The sequence below is a fragment of the Gopherus evgoodei genome, chromosome 16 (genome assembly GCF_007399415.2).
Source record: "Gopherus evgoodei ecotype Sinaloan lineage chromosome 16, rGopEvg1_v1.p, whole genome shotgun sequence".
NCBI classification, from domain to species: domain Eukaryota; kingdom Metazoa; phylum Chordata; order Testudines; family Testudinidae; genus Gopherus; species Gopherus evgoodei.
In genome coordinates, this window is record NC_044337.1 from 13207747 (window position 1) to 13229891 (window position 22145).

General features: G+C 45.7%; 1 protein-coding gene across 14 annotated transcripts in view; it reads right to left on the minus strand.

Moving 5' to 3' along the window:
• The window catches only part of DNM1 (dynamin 1), a 105851-nt gene that overhangs the window by 43629 nt on the left and 40077 nt on the right, over positions 1-22145 (minus strand). For 11 of the 14 annotated variants that reach the window (XR_003996851.1, XR_003996849.1, XR_003996850.1 and 8 more), the window contains exons 5-10: positions 21795-21893; positions 19483-19643; positions 14739-14881; positions 14524-14659; positions 12518-12585; positions 11240-11378 (exon numbers count right to left, since the gene is read on the minus strand). Coding sequence is in view for 10 of the 14 variants with exons in the window: in XM_030535966.1 (XP_030391826.1) it covers positions 11240-11378; positions 12518-12585; positions 14524-14659; positions 14739-14881; positions 19483-19643; positions 21795-21893 (746 nt within the window). In the remaining 4 variants the exon portion in view is untranslated. Of the gene's footprint in view, positions 1-6437; positions 6577-11239; positions 11379-12517; positions 12586-14523; positions 14660-14738; positions 14882-19482; positions 19644-21794; positions 21894-22145 lie in introns of all 14 variants that reach the window. The other 3 variants (XM_030535967.1, XM_030535964.1, XM_030535971.1) reach the window with 1 other exon arrangement.

A 22145-nucleotide genomic window follows, 5' to 3' on the forward strand; every position in this document is an offset into this window, starting at 1 on the left:
ATGCTACAGCAGTATCTCTCTGGCTTTTGTCTACACTCTTTTTAAAACCTGCAGCAGCAAGTCTCAGAGCCCAGGTCTACAGACTTGAGCTTATGCTATGGTACCAAAAACAGCACTGCAGATGTTGTGGCTTGGGCTCTTAAACTCCCTCCCTGGGCTTCAGAATCCGAGGGCCAGTCCGAGCCCAAACATGTACACAGCTGTTTTTAGTGCCTTTGAGCTAGCCCACACTGCTATGGGCTCTAAAATGCAGGGTACTGTGTAGATATACCCCCTAACACTAAGGGAGCATCTTGGGTGAACATGATTAAAGCAGGTCTCACATTAGCTGGGTCACTAGTGAACAGTGGCCTGCCCCAACGAGCAATGCCACAGGTGAAGATGGAGGGCATGGGCAACCTCTCAGGGAACCAGCCTTCTCTCAAGGAAAAAGCAGTAACCCTGGACTCTACAGGTGCTCCAGGTGTGTGGCTGTACATTTTACTCCCCTTCTGCACTCCTTTTGCACTGGCGCAAGGAAGTGGAGAATCAGAGCCAGCATTTGTGTCATGGGTAAGCCCACTTTGCCACTGATCACTTGTTTCACACCGTGAGAAGTGAATTCAGTTTGCAGCACACAAACAAAAGGGAGTGGAGAGGCACTGTCACCTGCAGTTGTTCAAGGAGGAGAATCCATAGAGACTGTGAATAGGAAACACGACAGTGCAAGCCAGGAAGCTGAATTAGGGCCCGTGGCAGCCCTCTGGCATTCAGGCAGCACTTCCTTTATAACAGAAAAGTGCCACAGTATTCTATAATAAGGGGACAGTGGTCCCAGTGAAATCAGTGAGAATTTTACCATTGACTTCAGTGGGATTAGGCTTTTGTTCCTAAATGTCACATCCCACAGCGGTGCTACTGCAACATTTGGGCCAATCCCTGGAGATGGCAATCATTTTGCTTTCTTTCTTAAAAAACAAAAGCAAGCTCTTTGGGTCAGGAACTGTCTTTTTCATTTGATGTGTGTACAGCACCTAGCACAAGGGGCTCTGGTCCCTGATTAGTGCCTCTAGAAGCTATTGTAATAATCATAATAATAATTAGGCCCCTTTACTATCCAGTTAATCATTCTCTACTTAGCACTTAACCAGCATGAACCAGTCAATTCCTGCACAGTTCCTGAGAGGAACACGTGCCACTATCCCTCACTTTACTGAGGAATAGTGAAATAAAAGTTACTTGCCCAAGATCACACTGTAGGGCCCCAATCCTGCACTAACCTCAATAGGGCAGCACCCATGTAGTCCTCAGTGCAGGATCAAGGCCTAAAATTAGCTGAAGTCTCAGCTCCAGGCCAGTTCATTCCTTTCTCTCCTCCCTCCCCAGAAAGTTGTTTTTTTCCTCCTTTTGTTTTATTATTTTGAAATATTTCAATTTTACCATTTAATGCCAACTGGAATTTTCTGACATCATCATTATTACCTCCTCCTACTATTTTGGGCTTCATTTTTGGCCATGTCTCTCATTTGACTTAGTACTGCACTGTCTCAGTTCTGTTGATCTGAAGGGGGGGGGGGTGGTTTAAACCTGATTTGACTTTTGGATTCTTATAAACAAAGGACTATGACAATATGCTACAAGAATCAGCCCAGACCCTGGACAATCACCATTGGAGGCTAGAAGGTATAGGGCAACTGCTGTCAAGTACTGAGGTATTTGGGTCTGCTTCACCACTACATCACTCCAAGTTTATTGCATCACTGTCATGCCCTTGAAATCAATGCAGTTGCCCCGGCACGTGGCTGGAGTAAGGGAGCAGTGGATCAGGCCCCTCTCTTAATAAAGGACTCTTCTGTTCTGAATGTCACTGGCTCCAGATTGATAGGAACAGGCTTTCCGCTCACACTGAAGGTGGCCCCATGTGGAAATGGGCTCCCCTCATACCTTGAGAAGGGGCATATTAGAATTTCTCTTGGATCTTTATAGTTTAGGCTGCTTGTTGCTTTAGAGGGAGAGGCAGCACTTCCTGTTTTCTTCTGAGGTTGAGGGGGTGCTTCATGTCAAAGAATCAAAAACAGGAAGTTGGAAAATCTCTAAGCAAATCTCAGCTTCTTTGATTCAAGAACAAAAAAATAAACAAACACGAATAAAGGCAAGGTGAGATGCAAAACAGTCTCAGTTTATTCAAATCAGGATCAATCAGCAAAGGTTACAAGCAAAAGAAACCAACAGCACCACATTCACAAGACGTCATGCAGGAGGCCTCACACCTCGGCATGCGTGGGAGAAGCAGGGGTGGGCAAGAAGGGGAACACTGGCCACGGGATGTCATGTCCACTGGAGAACATGCAGTGGAATGCAAGGGCTGGGGGTAATGCCAGCAGTGCAAGTAGCATCCAGAAATGCCATGACTCTGAAAGACAAGAGAGCAGATGACCCTGCCAGGGGCTCTCAGCCGGTCTGGGATGGATTTCCACACTCAAGTGGGTTTTCACTTCTGCCCTAATTGCATTTTCCTCTCCAGTCATAATGTAAGCTCAGGACCTTCTCTTAAAACAGCCTAGCCCAGGGAAATCCTCATGACACAGCTGTAGGTCCCTGTCCTTTCTAACACTAAGAGTCCATCGCTTAGGCATGAATCTTAAGAACTCTAACTGAAAGGATCCTGATTTGTAAGGCACCCTTTTGCATTCATAAGGCTCTGCTGTGCAGTTTGGACACAGAAAGTTCCTGCTTTTTTTAATCCACCAGAGGGGATGCTATATTCCTGGATCCACTGGCTCTGATACTCTGCCTCCCCACCAGCTGAATTTCATGCAGTCTCAGTTGCATAGGGTATTCTTGACTATCTGTTCAAAACTACTGCATGATGTTGCTGTGTGCTGTGAAAAACTCTCTCATTACACCCCAGAGTAGGCTGATTTCAGTGGGGGATGAAGAGATCCCTGGATGAGCAGTTTTAAAGCACTTTGAGATCATTCCGGATGGAATAAGAGATTATTATTAACAGCTCTAATAACTAAAGATCCGTAGAAAAGACAAAGCCATCTGTTCTTTGGCACCTTTGTGAATATGGCTTAGCCATGTGAAGAGAGACTAGCCTTTGACTGCTATCAAAGAGACAGTCAAAGTTGGGATGGGGGAGCAATTAGCAGCAGTTCCTTACATGGCCTGATCCTGATTCTATTTACACCAGTGAAACCAGGTGTAGAGCCCTTCAAAATAGTTTTTCTCAACACACAGCAACATCATGCGGTAGTTTTGAACAGACAGTCAAGAATACTCTATGCAACTGAGGCTGCATGAAATTCAACTAGTAGGAAGACAAAATGTAGCTCCCCCAATGTCCCAGAAACTTAGCTTAACACTCCTCTTATGAAAAGCTTTGTGGGTCTTCAATAAACACAGAATCTCAATTGTATGTCTCATCCCAGAGGTAGCATAGGCTCCTAACACTCTGGTAGGAGGTTGGGTATTTTACCATGACAATTCCGGCAGCACCTAAACTTTTCTTGGAGGTCTCTCATCCAAATATTAACTAGCTCTAACCCTGCCTAGCTGGAGATCAAGCAAATGTGCAGCCCAAGATGTATGAATTAATGGACAAGTACTACACATCAATAAGTCCTCTACAAAGTTCACCTCCGCAGCGTTACATCATTAGAAAGTGTCACATGTGCAGCCTACCCTACTGGTAAATCTGTCCTTCAGGCCCTCAGAATTTCCCGTCTTGATTCTGCAACATCTGTCTCCATTGTCCCCTCCAATCCATACAACATGCTGCTGCTAAAGTCATCTTCCCTGCCAAACATCTCTCTCTCTCTCTCACACACACACACACACACACACTTGGAATTCTGTTCTCCCCTCTGCTCCCCCATCCAATTCAAGCTTCTTGCCACTGTTTTCAGAGCCCTGCATAGCTCTGCTCCCTATCCTTGTCAAGCCTTATTTTGTTCCACATCCTCTGCTCTGCTAATAGCGACAGCCTGGATGCTCTATTTATTAGCTTCTTGCACCATCATCTCCGTTGCTTCTTCCACATTGCCTCCTACGCATGGAAAACCCTTCCTGAACTAACCCACAAAGCTCCTACCTTCCCAGCATTTAAATCCCCCTTAAAGACTCACTTTTGCCATGATGTCTATGAAAAATCTAGTTGACATGTATATTAACTTAACTGCATTTTGCCAAGATGAGGGTTATCCCACCTAGATCACTCTATTTATATGATGTATCCCTCTCCCTAAACTCTATTTGAATGTATGTCTGTCCTCAGATTGTGTGCTCTTTCGGGAAGTGACTTTCTTGTCTGCTTGAAAAGCACCTCACACACTGAGGGCACTATCACGAGCAATATCAATAAATCACTTTAATAACAGAGACACCCAATTCAAACCTGCCCCAAATCTGGATTTATAGGACAAAGACATTAGACAAACATCAACTCCTCGCCTTTGGTGGGATGAAGGGCTCAGATTTGAACCTGCCATTCCCGAGAGTCCAGGCATTTCCATCCTGATTCTGTAGATGTCTAAGCCAATTACACAGATGGAGGGAGCAACCTTGCACTGGCCAGGCAACAGAGCAAAGTTTTTTCCATCTCTAATTTTTAGAGACCAAATTCTGCAGTCCTTGCTCCAGCAAAGCTTCCATTGATTACAATGGGACCATCTCCAGATAAGGACTGTGAAAGGACTGCCAGATTCAGTCCAGCCCTAGCTTACAGGGGATTTTCTCATCTTCCTCCCTCATCATCCCCGGTGACAAGCTCTCTTCTGTCCCATCAGCTACATTTCCCTCTTGTTTCCGTTCCTATTTTCTGTCGCTCGGAGGCCTGGACATGGAAATGCACATCCTGACTGTACAACTCCATTATTTCATCTCCACCCTAGAAAATCTCTACCCTTCCTTTCCTCCTCCAGTGCCAAATCTGTCCATCCTACCATGACAAAATGAATTTCAAAATCTACAGAAGGTGGATGGGTAAGATCCCAGTCATCTGAGCAGGGTGTCCCACTGTAAGAAGTTAGTGTCCACTAACACTGAGGTTTTTCTTTTCCCCTCCTCTGCACTGATTTCTCTCCCCTGAAGACACAACTCCAATCAGAGACAGAAAAACATCAATGGAAACAAACCAAAATCACTATAAGCAAACATGGGGGGAGGAAGGGGAAGGATGGAGGAGTGTCTCCCACACTGAGTTGGAAAACAGGAGGACTTAGAAAGAGAAATCCTTTGAGGTGGAGCAGCAGTGCTTGAGGGATGGCAATGACCAAAGTGCAGTAGCTGCCGAGATCAGCCCTGCTGAATACAACGAGGTCCCTTCATCTGCCAACCTCCAGCTCTTGGCATTCTGAGCTCTTAAATTTATACGGGATTCTCCCACCCTTCCCACCTGTCTCTTTCTAATCCCTCCCCCCAAACCTGGGATTATATATATTGGCCAGTCCAGACCCTCGAATGCAGAAAAGGGATTGTGGGTAATTTTTATAGAGGCTCCTAACTAGAACAAGAGATGCTGCCCCCTTTAACTCACTTGGCAGAGAAACTTGCCCAGCTGGGCTGGGGGGTGCAGGATTTTAGTCCTTCCTTGGCAAATTATTTTAGTTAGTCTACCTTTCTATTTAAAGAGGTGTGTGGCGCCCTCTGCTGCACCATATAGGCCTAGGAAACCAACCCACTTTCCACCAGACATATACTAGCGCATGTGTGATGGCCTCTACTTATTCAAATGGGTGGTCCCTTTTTCCACTTTGCTGCTCTTTAAGCTACTCTGGAATTTGCCTCCTTTCCTTTGCTTTGGGGCAGGGAAACGCAGCACAAGATTCATCCTTCTCTCTTTATTAGCATAATCTGTAATTAAAGATCAGCAGGAAGATGAGATGGAGAAGATATAGAGCTCTGTCATCTGGATGGAGGCTGGGGTTATGCCCAATAACCCGGCAAAGGGGCCTGGATTCTTTTTATCTTTTAAGGCCTCTCTCTAACTTGTTTCTTGTTCTAAGATGTTTGGATTTCCAGAGAGGCAGCGACAAAGGGACACAGAAAGGTTTTCAATGTGCAATCAGGAAGAGTAGGAAGAGAGGCTTGCAAGGGGGTTTATTCTACACCGAGCTGCATGCCAAGGGGCTGGAGTGAGGAATGGGGGCTGGCTAGCAAACAAGCAGCTGTAGCCAGCTGACTTCTGAATTCACAGCAAAGAGATCCATCAGCTGGGGCCTGATCCCTCTCCCCTACTTTTCACACTGCTTGGATGCCTATGGGCTGCTTCTTTCCATCAGATGCTTATTTATATAGTAGAACCTGACTTCCATGGCTATTCTCCTTGTTCTCACCAGATTTGTTGTTAGTCCCCTGATGTGAGCCCAGGCCTTGAAGGGTGTGAGGAAAAAGTATGTGTGTGTGAGAGAGAGGAGTGGTGCTTTGCCCTTTCTTAATGTTGTTGGTTTCTTTACCTTTTCGCTACACTTTCTGATGGTGGATGTGAGCTCACTCACTACCATATCCACACACTTCAGACTCGGCTCCTTCAACTTCTGCACCTGCTTTTTCACTATGGCTTCAAAAGCGAGGTCAGGCGTGAAGAGACCCGTTCTGCACGGCGAGGGGCAGGGAGGGAAGAAGCAACAAGGAAGAAAGAAGAGCAAAGCAGACAGAGGCATAGAGAGATTGAGAGGGGGAGAGAGAGAGAGAGGAGAAGAGAAAAACACAAGGCAAAATGAGAAGTGAGATTTTGGTTCACTCCACAGATAAATCAAAGCAGGTGAGCATTTGCTGCAGGGCCCATGTGCTGCCAAGTATCAGGGGATTCTACAGATGCATGGAAATGGCACAGTGGGAAGGAACAGACAGAGTAGGTGAAACCATGAGCTACAGAGCCCAACAAAATGGATGGGTGGATGGATGCATCCAGGAATCCCTCTCTCAGAGCAAGCCTTCTCCACAGGCAATGAAGGCTGAACATACTGAGCCTCTCACTCTTTTCTTCACCTGAGTCAGTCTCATTTCCCTCTGCTGTTCCATGGGTCTCTTCTCCTGCCTTTTTACCCACCAGCTTTATCCCTTTCTCTTTTTGCTTCCCATAAGTTCCCCCTAGTCCTTTCCATCTAAAGCTGGACTGCATAAGGGGGGGGGGGCTGGGGGCAGTGGCACAAGTAGAATTTATTTCTTACTGGTACGCTGCACATAGGCAACTCATGGGAGGGACACAAAGGGGGAGGCACATGACCCTCCACATGACTCCTCCCCGCTTCACCCCCAGCCCTGGGCCCCCACACTCTCCCTACCCCTCCCCATCCCATGTTACTGGTGGGGGGGAGACGGACTCTGTCTTCCAGCTGTGCCAGATACAGACTTCTGAACTGCAGGGCTCTCTGGAACCACAGTGGCAAAAGGAGCAGAATGTGGGGCCGCAGGGCGGCCCCACGCCAACAGCTCCTCCAGCAATGCTGTACTCCCCCCAGCCCCACCTCCAGCCCTGTCCACTGGCACGGCTGTACCACTCCCAGTCCCACTCTGCCCCCAGCCGTTCCACACAGCTGCGTCTCCTGTCTGGGGTCTGTATAGTCTCGCCAGAGGACAGAGATGGGGCCAGGCTGGGAGCAGTACAGCTGTGCTGGAGGAGATGCTGGAGTGGGGCCGCCAGGCAGCCCCACATTCTGCTCCTGTGTCTTTCTGTTACGGCGTACCAGCAATAAATATCTTAATGATGCAGTGTACTGGACCATATGGCCCTACTTGAACCACTGGGTGGGGGAGGAGCTAGGTTAATTTTTGTCACTCAGGTTTCAGTTTTGCGTAATCATGAGTGATATGGATTCAACTTCCTTACTCCAAGTTTCAGGGGTTCAGATAAACAGTTCCAGTTATGGCCTGTCTCTTTTCCCATTCCTCCTCTTTCCTGCTGTAGGGAAGGAAGTTGAGCCCTAACAATGAACCACATCCTGAGGCCAGTGAAATGTATCTAAGTAATTAGGAAGGTGGAATCTTCCTAGAGAGCTATCACAATTACCCCAAACAGCCCTCCTATTCCAGCCTATCTGAAGAAGATGATGTCAGGTTGATTGAGGTACAACTTTCAAGGTTGTAAAAATACCAAACATAAGATCAGTAAAAATGTTTCCACAATTATTTTTTAAAATCCCAATGAATACAGGTTTCCTGTTCCAGTGTTTGCAATTCAGACATCACAACACTGAGGTAGGGCATGGGAACCAGAAAGTGACTAGAAATTAAAATGAAACTTGATCAGTCTGTTTCAACATCCCAGATGAGAGAAACACAGGGGTAAACAATCAGCAGGAAGAGTGCAGCACAAATTAGATTTTTAAAAGTGTGACCGAGGTTAATCAAATTTGGGGGCTATTAATAACACACACAAGGAAATTTGTTTTTAATAACTCATTATCTTTAACCTGACAGTGCCCCCTTTAAAGCTTCATCAGCTGGACAAGTGGTCTTTGTGCTGCACTGTCCCACAATGGCAGGGGCTAGTAGTGCTAGCTATGGATTTCCTGTGTGTTTCAAGGGATATTGTCACAGGACATTTTTCCTATCCAAACATACTGTGACTAAACCAGGGTGCCTGGAGCTTCTGACCAATCCTTAGCTAGATTCACAGTGAATGTAAATCAACATAGCCCTATTGAAATCCACAGAGATTTGCAGATTTACAGCAGCTGAGAATCTGGCCCCTGGTTGCTAATATGGAAGTGCTGTCCAGAGGTACTTCAACCCCAAACATACATCAGTGCTCCATCTTGATCACAGCACCCTCTCCCATGCATTATGTCACTTACAGCTAATGTGAAAGGCTGTTCTGTTCATGTTGGGATGTGTAATTTCCATACTACCCATCTCCACCCAGGTGCATCTCAGAGTCTGGCAAGTTGCCAATTAAGCCCTTTTTGGGGTAAAGAGTGGGTGCCCTTAAAGTTAAAATGGCCTCTGCATGTCTCAGAAAATATGTTCCAGGTCTCAACCTGCCTGCTAAGTTCAATATAGCCCCTTTAGATGTTTCATACAATATCTGAGTCAGGCTCAGTGGATGGAGCCTGGAAAAGGGACCCTCACACAAAATGTGCCTTTAGCTACCTGAACATTTTAATAACATTTGTTTCTTTAAAGTAAACAATGTTACCACTCATACTTGTGCGCGCACACACACAACATGAACTGCAGCCAAACTCAATCTCTAGCCTTTGAACCACTACGGGACCCAAGCCCGCTACACTAACAAGAAAACACTTTAAAAATTCTGATTCCCTCCACGCTCCCTTCTTAACTGAGACGATGGTCTGACCCAATACCTCCTGCTATAACTGACTCCCTCCCCCAGCTAGATTTGTTCCTCTTTGTCCACCTCTTTCCAGCATTCTCTCTTTCTTTCCTATGTGTGTGTCACTCTGTGTACCACACCTGCCCTGTCTCCCTCACTCCATTAAAGGTGGCTGTGGAATACTGAGTTCTCGTCTTCTCTGTCCTATGGTCTCTTTCTGTCCTCCCTGATTTTTACATTTCCGTCTCTCTTGGGTACCATGTATCCTCGTGGAAGGAGGAATCTGTCCTTCATGTCTGTAATAGAGATAATTTCACTACTAGTGAAAATTTATTCCTCAAGGAAAAAGAAAGAGAAAAACAAGACCGTGAAGGTGGATATAGAGAGAAATGGGAAGGGAAGAAAGAAAGACAGGGAAAAAGATTCATAGGGAGGAAGAGGGCAGGAGTGATAAAGACTTAGATGATGATTGATGGATGGTAAAACTAACCAAGGGAGCATTAAGGGGATATGAAAAGTGGGCCCTTCAGATCCGGTTACTGGATCTGGGTACTTGGCAGCCCAAAGGTCTTTGCTTACCTGTCACCACCACTAAGGGCAATTTTCTGGGTGCTCCCCACAGCTACATACCTCAACAGAAGACAGCAGGATAGGAAAAGGAAGCTCCTCCCAGCATTCTAAAAACCTGAGGAATCTGTCACTGTCTGTCCACTTTGCTCTCCCAGTCTGGACTGGGACAAAGCACATGTACGTGAGCCTGAGCACCTCTGCAGAGACCTCTAGCCCCAAGCAATGCAGTCTCTTGCAGAGCAAACCTGAGTCTCACCACTCACCCCCCCCCCTTTTTTTTCCCTAAATTCAAGGTTTCAATCCCCCTTGGGAGCTTCCAGTAATGCCTTCACCCGGTTACCTGCTCCCGAATAGCCAGCAGTGATCCCGACATACCAAGAGTCTCCAGTGCCCACGCTATCACACTCTGGCTGAGATGCCCTTTCACCAGGACCTGGACCTGTCTGAAGCAGCAGGCCATGGCTGAGAGGAATGGCAGGCAGTCTCCCCATCTTTCTCACACTGCTTCTCAATATTAAATCTAAGCCCAAACTCAGGCATGAGAATCACAATATTTGAAGGATGGACAGAATTACGACTGGCTGTCTCCCACATCACCACTAAAGTCCACTACAGTCAATCAGAACCCAGAGAATGAAACCTCCAGGGTACCCCATCACAGCAGCAGGAAGGGAAAGGCAGGAACTCAGGTGAGAGTGGACACCTCCACTTTCCTTCTTCTCAGCCATTTACTGCTCCTTCAAAACAAGATACAAACCAAGCCAATCAGAAACCATGCCAAATTCCACAAGCTTAGGAACATCTCCCCATAGGGAAGCCCACAGCTTGATCATTCCACATTAGCAAAGCCTACTTCATCTTTGACTCTTGAGTCTCCATATTTGAGAGTTTATGTACCCTTTTGCTTGCGGATGGTCAATCAGGGGCCAGATTGGATGATACAAAGTCCCTAGAAGTTCCCAGGGGAAATCTATATCCCAGATTCTGACTTGAAAATTAAAATCAGAAATTAAATTTAAATCAGATATAAAACATCAGCCTCTAGAGGAAGAAATAACTTTGGCTGTTATAAAGAGTTAACGCTCATGTTAGAGAGCCAGTGGAGTGGGTTGTGTTTCTGGAGTGGGCATGTGGGGGGAGACCCCAATGTTCCAAAGACACCTCTAACAGAATGGTGTAGACGGCAGCAACCTACTCCTATCAGCTGTCTCAACTCTTTCTGATTGGCTGGTTGGCTGGAATGCCCCAGGCTAGTATCACTCAGGTCTAGTCATGCTGCTGAGGAGGTGGTTAGAAACATCAAGTTTCACTGCAGGCAGCTCCTTGCCCAGATCACAGTGCTGTGCTTCAGCCAGCGAGCAGATGGGCAGGCAGGTGTTAGCGTGTGAACTCCATGTTCCCTCCGGTTACCTTCTTGGTGCACTGTCTAACAGTATTGATTAACTCCGAAATGACCATGTCCACGCATTTCAGGCAAGGCTCTTTAATCTTCTTCACCTGCTTTTTCACAATGGTCTCAAAGGCCATGTCGGGCGTGAAAAGACCGGTTCTAAACACCCAGGGCGGGGGCAAGACAAGGCAGGAGGGGAGGTAGAGGGGGGCAAGGAGAATGTCACAGCATTACACACACATTTCAGAGCAGGCATTTGTATCACTGACACCCAGCTCGTTGGGCTGGAGGAATCATAAAACCCACGAACAAAACCTCACTGAAATCAATGGGAATGGAGGGTGCTCAACACTTTACAAAAATGGTCTCAGGTGAAAATGACCAACACAGGGACCAACGCTAAGCTTATGCACCACCTCATCCTTTAAGGTGGGGGCCTTTAGGGTTTAATGCAGAGTGGTGAATATCATCCCTAGAGAGTTTAAAAAAACCCTTTCTTAATTATAATAAGGGAGCAATAAATACTAACAGTAATATTATTGCTCAAATGAGCCTGGCTAGATCAGATGGAATAAGCTGAAGGAGAAGAAAATCAACTTGTCAATATCTGATCACCTGCTTGCATTCTCCAGCATTTAATAGCAATTCTGAGGGGTGCTGGGCTCCCACAGTCCCTACTGACCATAGGGGGAATCACAGTATCTCAGCAGCTCTCAGGTAAGGCTGCCTGTTATGCCTCATAAGCCACACATCATTAATCTTCTCTAACACAAATGCAAAGATGTTAACTTACCATTCATTTGGGACCCGGTCCTGCAAAGTACTGAGCACCCTCAGCTCCCATTGAAGTCACTGATGGTTGAGTGTGCTCAGCACCAGCTTGCAGGATCGAGTCCTGGTAGATCTGGGATAATAAATTAAAACAATACTATAAGAAATTAAAAAGGTGTATAGGGGGTGTTTAGCATCCCTTCCTATGTCACTTCCTCCTTCTCCCATGTGATGTCACTTCCTCTTTCTCATACTCAGCACAGGAGATGGAAGAAAAAGGCTGATCACCAAGGCAATTTTACCTTTGAAGCTCCTGCAGCTCTCACATGGAAACAGAAAGCAAACTGATTTTGATGAACTTTAGTACCTCCCAATACAAGGCTGTTCAGCTGTCAGTGGCCCAGGCAGGTGTTCCCTCCCGTCATCTGACCTACCGTACCTCTGAAGTCTTCTCAACTTGGTTTGGAAGGTCTAGAGATATTTACAGGGCTGTGCAGTCGTGGGCCTGCCTAATGCATGATACATGCCTGATACCATGGATGTTCTTGATGGCGTAGCTGATCTCTCGCCGGAGCTCCTTCTCGTCAAACTCCATCTGCACCAGAAGAAAAGATTGTGAGACGGGGCCTGGCAACCCATACAGCAGAGCACCATGCAGATACAGAGGAGAGGGCCCCTGCCAGGTCATGACTCAGCCTTGCAAGATGGAGGTGTGAAGGAGTGTGGCCTGTTGACTGGAACACAGGAATGGGAGTCAGGAGATCAGGCTTCTGTTGCCAGCACTCACATGCTGTGTGAACTTTGAAATCCCAGCTTAGGGCTTGACTGACAGTGTATATCTACACCCAAGCTGGAGTTGTAACTGCCAGTTTGGGCAGATGTACATGTTAGCTCCAATTGAGCTAGTATGATAAAAACAGCAGTGTGGCCGTGGTGGCATGGGCAGTGGGTCAGACTAGCTGCCCAAGGACGTACCTAGGGTCTCAGCTGGGATTGTACTCGAGCAGCTAGCCTGTCCTGCTATCTGTGCTGCTGCAGCTACATTGCTATTTTTAGCATTTAGCTCAACTGATGTTCACACATGTCCATCTACCTGAATTGGAAAATATACCCCCAGTTCCAGTGGACGTACCCTCAGAAGTGCTGCCCAGTTCTCATTGACTATACAAATGACCTTAGAAACAAAAGACAAAGGGAATGAGAAGCTAAAAATATAAAATTGTGTCCCAAATAAAATATTTTCCCTTGCAAGGTTTGCATATGATCTCAGCAGCTGTTTTTTCCAATATACACATATAAACTGGATTTCTTTCTCACATAGAAAAGTTATATCATCATCAAACACAATGCAGGCTCTTGTCTTTCACTGACAAGGCCTCAGCATCTCATTCAAATGGAAAGAATCAACATTCAAATACTACTACTAAGTGAAAATACAGGCAAGCCAACCCATAAGGGGAACAGATTGGCTCCTGCTTGATCTTCTGTTCTGAAAACCATCATGAAAAGCTATTTCGTCACCTTTTCCTCTGGAGCTTTTATACATTATATGCCAGATTCTCCCATAATGTGGAGCCTCTGTGTGTCTCTGCTAGTGCAATTTGGCCCCAGGTACCAATGCGTGCAGTCGCAGGAGGACACCACAAGAAGATCCTCTGGTGGTGCTAAATCAACAAAGAGGCTTTTACACCACCCACTTCTTTGCTGCTCATGTAGAAGTGAAGATGTAATGTGGTTGTAGCAAAGGAGGCATAGTTAGGATGTCCCTGCACCCCACTGATCCTTGGTTGTGTTTTCTACCCCTTAGGAGTGTTTAAGAGTCAGCATAAGTTGGAACAGCCTTAGTCTGGTATTAGCTTGGCACATCGGGACCAGCCCTGCCCATAGCATCAATAGGATTAATGGAATGCAATTTTCAGCTCTCTCTGCATCTACGCCCAAACTACACTGTGTGCAGATCAGCCAGAGGCAAAGATCTGACTGTACCTTTCTCCATGGACATTCAGCTGATCAGAGACTCTTTGGTTTGAGGTAAACAAACTACAGCTTCAGCATTTGGGATTCATGTAATCAGAACAGTTAAGGTAAAACCCTTTTACATAACCAGGAAGAAAAAGTGAGGGAGTTCCTATGCTCTGCTACCAGGGCAGGAACTGAGGAAGGGGCCATGTTCAGATACTGGGAAGGTCGCTGAAGGAGATATCAGGCTCTGGCACGGGGTGAGGGCTGAAGGAGAAGAGAAGCCAGGATTGGAGGTGAGAAAGAGAGAAAGGAAGCAAAGAACAGAGAGGACTGGTGAAGGAAAAAGACAACGGCAGGGGAGAAAGACAGGTGAAGAGGAGAAAGAAAGTGATGAAGGTAAAGACAAGGTCAAGGAAAGAAGAAATGAATTAAAGAGGAGACAACAGATGCAAAGCAGAAGAGATGAGAAATGAGCCAAGAAGATGACATCTGAGAAGGACAGGTGAAGAAATGACAGCAAGTGGAGAGAAAATAGGAAGGTAGGTGAGAAGAATAGGAGGGGGAATGGTACCTTCACCAGTTCAAAGGGGAACCGCTCATGGAATATGCGGTTGATCCTAGCTCCTCCAGACAGCTCATAGGTATCAATCTGGTCACCGGAGCCTTCAATACGTTTCTCAAAGTCCACAGCAAACTGCTGGACCATCCTAGGCAGAAAGAAAAATGAATGGGGGAGATTGCCAGGTACACTTCTCCTAGGAGGGACACACAGCAGGAGTCACTTACTGAAGCAGAGCTTTGGTCTTCCGGGCAGGATCATCAGGACGGAAGTTCTTGTACTCATCCACCTCTTTCTCAATGGAGAGAAGCTGGCTCTGGAGTTTGTTTCGCAGGCCTGGCAGGGTGTCTCGGATGTGATTGGTCAGTTGCTGCAAAAGTAGAAGGTTGAGAAATGGGTTTAAAAACCTGTGAGTTGTGATTGAACAGGACTAGCTGACTCAGCAGAAGGGCAGCAACAAAGTGGGCTACTCCTCTGCGACAGGGGGGATCATTAGCCCTGTGTGCCAGAATAGGCTACTCCTATGAGCCACAGGGCATCAGTCTTGTGTGGCAGAGTGGGCCAGTCCCACTGACTAAACTAGATTTTGACTGGGGAGAATGAATGAGATTATATCAGGAGGAAGCCATCATTGGACAGGTCATCTCTCCAGTATAAAGGAAAGAGCTAGGTTATGGATCTGTCTTTGGAAACTCCTCGGGCTTCTCTGCAATGCAGAAGAAGCAGAGAGACCAGGCAGAGCAGGGACAAAATCAGTACCTGAAATGTTTTAGACAAATTGGCCCTGCCAAGGTTCAAATATGCACGAAAGGTTGATGAATAGCACAGCAAGGCCTATTATGTGGACATAATGGGGTTGTCATGTTCCAAGAAGAAAAGGAGGTTGGTTTCTTTTGACAGTCCAGTGTCTATCTATTTAGGTACTTATGTGGCCCTCATCACCATACTATCTGAGAGCCTTGCAATGCCCCTATGAGGTAGGGATATTTGGCTTTTACAGACAGAGAACTGAGGCACAAGGTAGTTTTAGGATTAAGCCCTAAAGTCTTAGGCTGAGCAGAGACTTCAACTCAGGTCTCCTGAGTTGAACTGCAGTTTACCCAATCTCATACAGACAGGCAGCCATCAGACACAGAATTATATGAGCTAGGAGAAGTACATAGTAATAATATTCTTTACTTCCCTAGCACCTTTCAACAAAGAATCCTAAAGCACTCACAAACATTGACTAACTGAGCCTCACAACTCCCCTTTGAAAGGGAAATAATTTGTGCCCGTTTTACAGATTTATTACTACTCGGGCTAACGGCCAAGAAAAATTAAAATTGTTTATTTCCATAAACCAGCCAAACAAAGGGGACTTTATTTCCATTTTGGGGGTGGACTTGGGAACATATTTTACGGCAACTTCTTTAAGCTTATCCATAAACGTCTCAGACCTGCCAAATCGAACTCATCTGAGGACACCTGATAAAGTGTCCCATTTAAGAGGACGAAGGGAGTTTGCTGTGCGAGTTTCAGCATCTTTAAAGCACTAAAACTTTAAACTTTTAAACTGTGGGCCCTGCTGGAGTCTGGACAGGCTCTGAACTTCTTGCTTTAGGCTTTGATCCTGTTAACATGACAGAGTTAGTCAAAAAAATTGATCAATTTTGAAATATTTTTTTAATTGGAAACAAAAATGTTCATAGAAAATTTCCAGGTCTTTTTAATTTTCCAGTTTTTCAACCACAAAATCAGGTTTTCATTCAAAAATGGAAAATTTCTACAAAAATTTTTTAAAAATTGTTTTTGCTAAATATTTTGTGGAGAATGCTTACCATTTTCCGACCACATGTCTAACTTTGAAGCCAATGGGACTACAAACATGCTTCAAGCTGAACACATAGCAAAGTGGTAGGATCAGGGCCTTGCTGTTTCCTTTACAATCTTGCCAATAAACAGATGCAAATGGCGGCCAGACCCAAGCACTTAACAGGAAATAGCCTGCACTGGCTCCCCCAGCCACAAGGCCCGCTGTTGCACCAGCCTGTGGGCAGGGAGACCGTTTCTCCTCCTCTCAATGCTCCCCCTGCCAGTGCCCAAGGTGGATCCTGTGGTGCTGAGGAGTGGGAGGAGGCAGCGGCTTCAGGGCCTTGTTGCCTGGGCTGGGAGAGGACAGAATGGGGGATGAGAGCCCAGGACCCCCTTTGAGGCCTGGCTCCTCATTCTGTCCTCCCTGGCCTGGCTCTGCTTGACCATGGCTCCCTCAATATGTACCCCCAGCCCAGACCCCACCCTGGCTCTCCTTGAGCCTCTGACCCCCAGCCTCTGTGCCCCCAGCTTAGTTCTCCTTGAGCCTCTGCCCCCCGGCCTCTGTGCCCCCAGCTTAGTTTTCCTTGAGCCTCTGCCCCCCAGCCTCTGTGCCCCCAGCTTAGTTTTCCTTGAGCCTCTGCCCCCTGGCCTCTGTGCCCCCAGCTTAGTTCTCCTTGAGCCTCTGCCCCCCAGCCTGTGCCCCAGCCTAGTTCTCCTTGAGCCTCTGCCCCCAGGCCTCTGTGCCCCCAGCTTAGTTCTCCTTGAGCCTCTGCCCCCCAACCTGTGCCCCAGCCTAGTTCTCCTTGAGCCTCTGCCCCCCGGCCTCTGTGCCCCCAGCTTAGTTTTCCTTGAGCCTCTGCCCCCCAGCCTGTGCCCCAGCCTAGTTCTCCTTGAGCCTCTGCTTCCCTTCCCCCATTCTGTCCTTCCAACCTAAACTGCTTGAGCCCATGCTCCTCAATCTATGCCCCTGGACTTTTCCCCCGGGAGCCTCTGTTCCCCTGACTTGCAGCTCACCCTCCCATGTCTGAGCTGATCTCTCCACTCCTGGATAAACTCTGTGCACAGGAACCTCCTCCACCACGCCCTCACTGGAACATGCCAAGGTAAAGGCCTTTATCACTGTATCCCAGTATTCCTTTGACAGTAGCTCTCTATGATGTTCGTCTCTAGCACAAGTGAAGGGGGACCTGAGCCTATTTGCTTTGATCGAAATGGGGTGTGTGGTGAATGGTTTGAAAGCCATGGGTACAATGTCCTATGGTCAACTGGAATTTAAAAAAAACCTGACTAATCACAAGAAATTCCAGTTTTTGACAATCCTGTTTAAATAGTGTTCAGAGTAAATATCCAGAATTTGCTTCAATTCCTTTAAAACAAATTGCATAGGTTTTTGTCTCCTACTCTCCTCATGTATCTGAGGGGTCTTTCCAGCAAGGGAGAAGGAATGGATCTGAGAGCAACATTATCAGATTGCTAATGCATGAGATGGAAAGTACAACTGATCCCCAGCAAAACAGGGAAACTGATGACTAGGGCTACGCATTTGTCACTGCAGTTTTATGAAAAAATCAGGGAGCAGCCGTTGTAAATGTAGTAAAAGTCACAGGTTACTAAATTTACTGTGTTTGCTCCCTGAGCTTTGATTAAAAATGCCCTCCTCCCCCTGCCTAGTGGCACTGACCACATGCAACTGCATGTTCCACGCAGGCACTGCAATACTAATCCTGCTTGGTGACTTGGGGCAGGTGGGACAGGACAAAACATGAATGGTGCTGCAATCTGGGGCTCCAGCTCCCAACGCTCTGAGCAGGGAGCTGGGTTCGAGACCACAGGATAGGAGCCATTGGGCTTGCTCTCCAAACCCCTTCCCACCCACCCCCAATCGTCTCCTGGCCCTCGGTGACCCACTGTTTGGGAAAATCATGGACAGGAAAAAAAAGACATAGACAAACAGAAAAATTATGGTATGCATGACGTTTTTCCACCCATGACAAACCTACAGCTCTGCTGATAATATGCAATGTGTTTTTATCTATTTGTGTATCATAGGGTTTTATACTGCCACCCATCATTATACTATGAGTACTCAAATCAGTAGCAATAGCAACGTCCATAGAAGACTTCATGGAGTCTCTGGCACTTTTCCCTTTTGGGGGTCAAACACTGTTTGAGGGAGAGTTTTTAGTTTTGATTTTTTTTATCTTTAAGATTTTTATTAATTTCTCTCTCTCTTTATTTTTTGAGTTGGTAGGGCTTTAGAGGCAGAAGGGGGAGCCAATGCTGTCTCATTCTTATGGTGAAAAGGCTTTTTTTTTTAAAGATGTTTTCACAATTTCAAATATACCAATCAGACAAAATAGAGAAAAGTACATATGCTTTTGCTAACTTCTTTCAGTTCTACTGATCTTGGGTGTAATTGAACTATAGCAATTAAAAAATTGTCACACACATGCGATTTGCAAGTTGATCGTGGCCCATTAAATCTTAACATATGAGGTTTTGGTTTTTATAGTTTCCTCTATTGGATGTGTCCCAGGAGAAGGCAGCCCTCCAGCCATATAAGAATCTTATCCAAATTAATTTATAAAACAATTTTCTGATAGGCATCATTTTTAATTGAACATCCAAATAATTTTAATTAATATTACAGGACTACAGGAAATGCAATGATCTCTTGAAGCTAAAAAACCCACAAACATGATAGACCAAGTTCTGCTCTCACTTACAGTGGTGTAAATCAGGAGGAATTCTACTGGTGTAAATCCAGACTAATGCTATTGACTTCAGTATACTTACTCTGGATTTATACCGATGTTACTGAGAGCAGAATTTGGCCTTTTGTGTTTAGCGTATGAACTTGATTTTCAGCCCAGAGGAAAGTGTTTCCTTATATCAGGGTATTAGAGTTAGGCACAGTTTAGTGGTCCTGTACTGACACACTCTCCTTTTGTGACCTTGGGCAAATCAGTTAGTTGTTCTATGCCTCAGTTTCAGAGCATTAAAACAGGGACAGTAATCATGTATCGATCCATTGTGAGTATTCATTAATTCACGTTTGCCAAGTGCTCTAGGAGTGTTTAGTATTGTCATGATTTTCGAGTAACCCTGGGTGACAGCCCCATTTTGGTCTGTTCTCTGTCCTGGTGGCAGCCAGCTGCAGAGCCCAGCTGCCGTTACCTGGTTCAACACTTTCTGCAGGTAGGGGGTGCCCATGCGTTCAGCCATATGTCTGTAAGATGGGTGGGAGAGAAAGAACTTCCTCTCTGCAGCCAGTGCAGCCTGAATGTCTTTCTTGCCATCAATGTCCTTCTGACTTCTGTTAACCACACCAATGTAACCTACCAGTGAAAAGACCAAAAGTCAGATGGCAGCATGGAGGAAGCGCAGAAACATTGGACACAGCCAGGAGACAATCCAGGGTATGGAGAGCCTGCGATATGACACTAGGAGGGGAGGGCAAAGGGGAGTCTAAGTTTGAAAGGGGTGATTCTGCACTTGGACTCCTGGTAATGGAAGGAGGGGGAGACCACACTGGTAACTGGAACCATTAGAAACTAGTTGAAAAATTTAAACTGGAATTTCCACTAGGTTCTGATACCTGGGAAGGAAAAGAAAAGGCAGGTGGAGGCTGCAGTCACTACTGCTAACCAGCTAAGATTTGTGAATCTCCCATTATACTTATTTTTTATCACGGCCCCTCCCCAATGCAATTATTTTTCTCATCCACCTGTTAGGCCTTGTCTTCTAAACTGTAATCTCTTTGGGGCAGGAGCTGTCATTTATTTTATCTTTATACAGCGCAGAGGTTGGCAACCTTTCAGAAGTGCTGTGCCGAATCTTCATTTATTCACTCTAATTTAAGGTTTTGCGTGCCAGTAATACATTTTAACATTTTTAGAAGGTCTTTTTCTATAAGGCTATAATATATAACTAAACTATTGTTGGATGTAAAGTAAATAAGACTTTAAAAATATTTAAGAAACTTCATTTAAAATGAAATTAAAATGCAGAGCCCCCCAGACTGGTGGCCAGAACCCGGGCAGTGTGAGTGCCACTGAAAACTAGCTCACATGCCGCCTTCGGCACCCGTGCCATAGGTTGCCTACCCCTGGTATAGCACCTACCCAATTGGATTGTGTCCTTTAGGGCAGTGGTTCTCAACCTTTCCGAACTACTGTACCCCTTTGAGGAGTCTGATTTGTCTTGTGTACCCCCAAGTTTCACCTCACTTAAAAACTACTTGCTTACAAAATCAAACAAAAATATAAACGTGTCACAGCCACACTATTACTGAAAAATTGTTTACTTTCTCATTTTTACCATATAAAATAAATTGATTGCAATATAAATATTGTACTTACATTTCAGTGTATGGTATATAGAGCAGTATAAACAAGTTACTGTATGAAATTTTAGTTTGTACTGACTTCGCTAGTGCTTTTTATGTAGCTTATTGTAAATCTAGGCAAATATCTAGGTGAGTTGATGTACCCCCGGACAACCTCTGCATACCCCCAGGAGTAAACATATCCCTGGTTGAGAACAACTGCTTTAGGGCTACCACTGTATAAACAAGGCTTCTATTTTTATTGTTTATTAATTTAGTTTTTCAGGGTTTATTTTTAGCAACTTTTAAGTTTTATGCAGGTATCCAAAATAGAAGTGTTCTCTTTGTGTATATGGAAACGAGTAATGTCTATTATATACATTAGTATATCTACTACATACAGTAATATATACTGTAATGAGTAATCTCTTTATAATGTTCCCTAGTGTGCTTTAACATAGAACTCATTCAAACAGCACTATGTTAAAGTGCACTAGGGAACCTTTAGTGCACACCAGCAAGGTCTACACAGACCAATTAATGCACACCATGTTAGTGTGCTTCAGAAGTCACACATTATTGCTTTCTGTAGACCAGCCCTTCAATACAAGTAACCATTTCCGGTGTTTTTCCAGTGGTGTTGGATAAACACCATTTTAATTCTTTTTATCAGGGGTGTTTTATCTGTGTTGACCAGTTATAATGAAAAATCAAAAGCCCTAAATATAAATGTAAAAGAAAAAGAGAGCCCAGATTCTGATATCTGGGAAGGAGGAGTGAGACCCAGGTTGCCATGTCTACAACTTTTCTTCCATAGAAAAAGATATAACACAGAGAACAGGATTCTGCTTTTGGGTTCTGGCTGCCAGGACTGCATACAGGTACAAAGACTCTTGGGAAGGGATTCTCTTCAGAGGAGCATGGCATATTTCCCCTTGCAAAGAGGTAGGGAGGTTGGTTGTTCTCTCTTGGAACTGAGGGACCTCTTTTTCCAGCTTGGAGCTGAGGGGCCCAATGATTTAACATCAGGTTTGGGGCAGATAGTCTATCAGAGAGGAGAACACTGTTGTGGCACAGGTTCTGTGGAATGTTGGAGGAAGGGGATGGGACCAGGGGGAAAGAAAGGAGGAGAATGAGGAGGAAATGAAAAGAGGATCCATACCTCTTCGAAGAGGAAGTAACTTGTTTTCTAGCACATCTCGTGCATCGGTTCCTTCATCCATGAGGTCCAGTTTAGTGATGACGCCAATGGTGCGTTGGCCTATGGGGACACAAGCAGACATGATTTAGCTTGAACCAGCAACAGTTCCTGTAAACAATTTGGGCAGAGGAAGCACTGCAAAGTACCTGACTGGGTTCCACAAGGGCTCTTGAAATCAGTGCATGGGACTTCCAGCACAGGGTTTGGGAGAGAGGGGACTGGAGCATACCAGTGTGGTGGGAGAGGAGAGAGGAGAGGCTGATTCCGAAATACCCCCATTCTGGGCTACAGCAGAGAGGGGGCTTAGTGAAG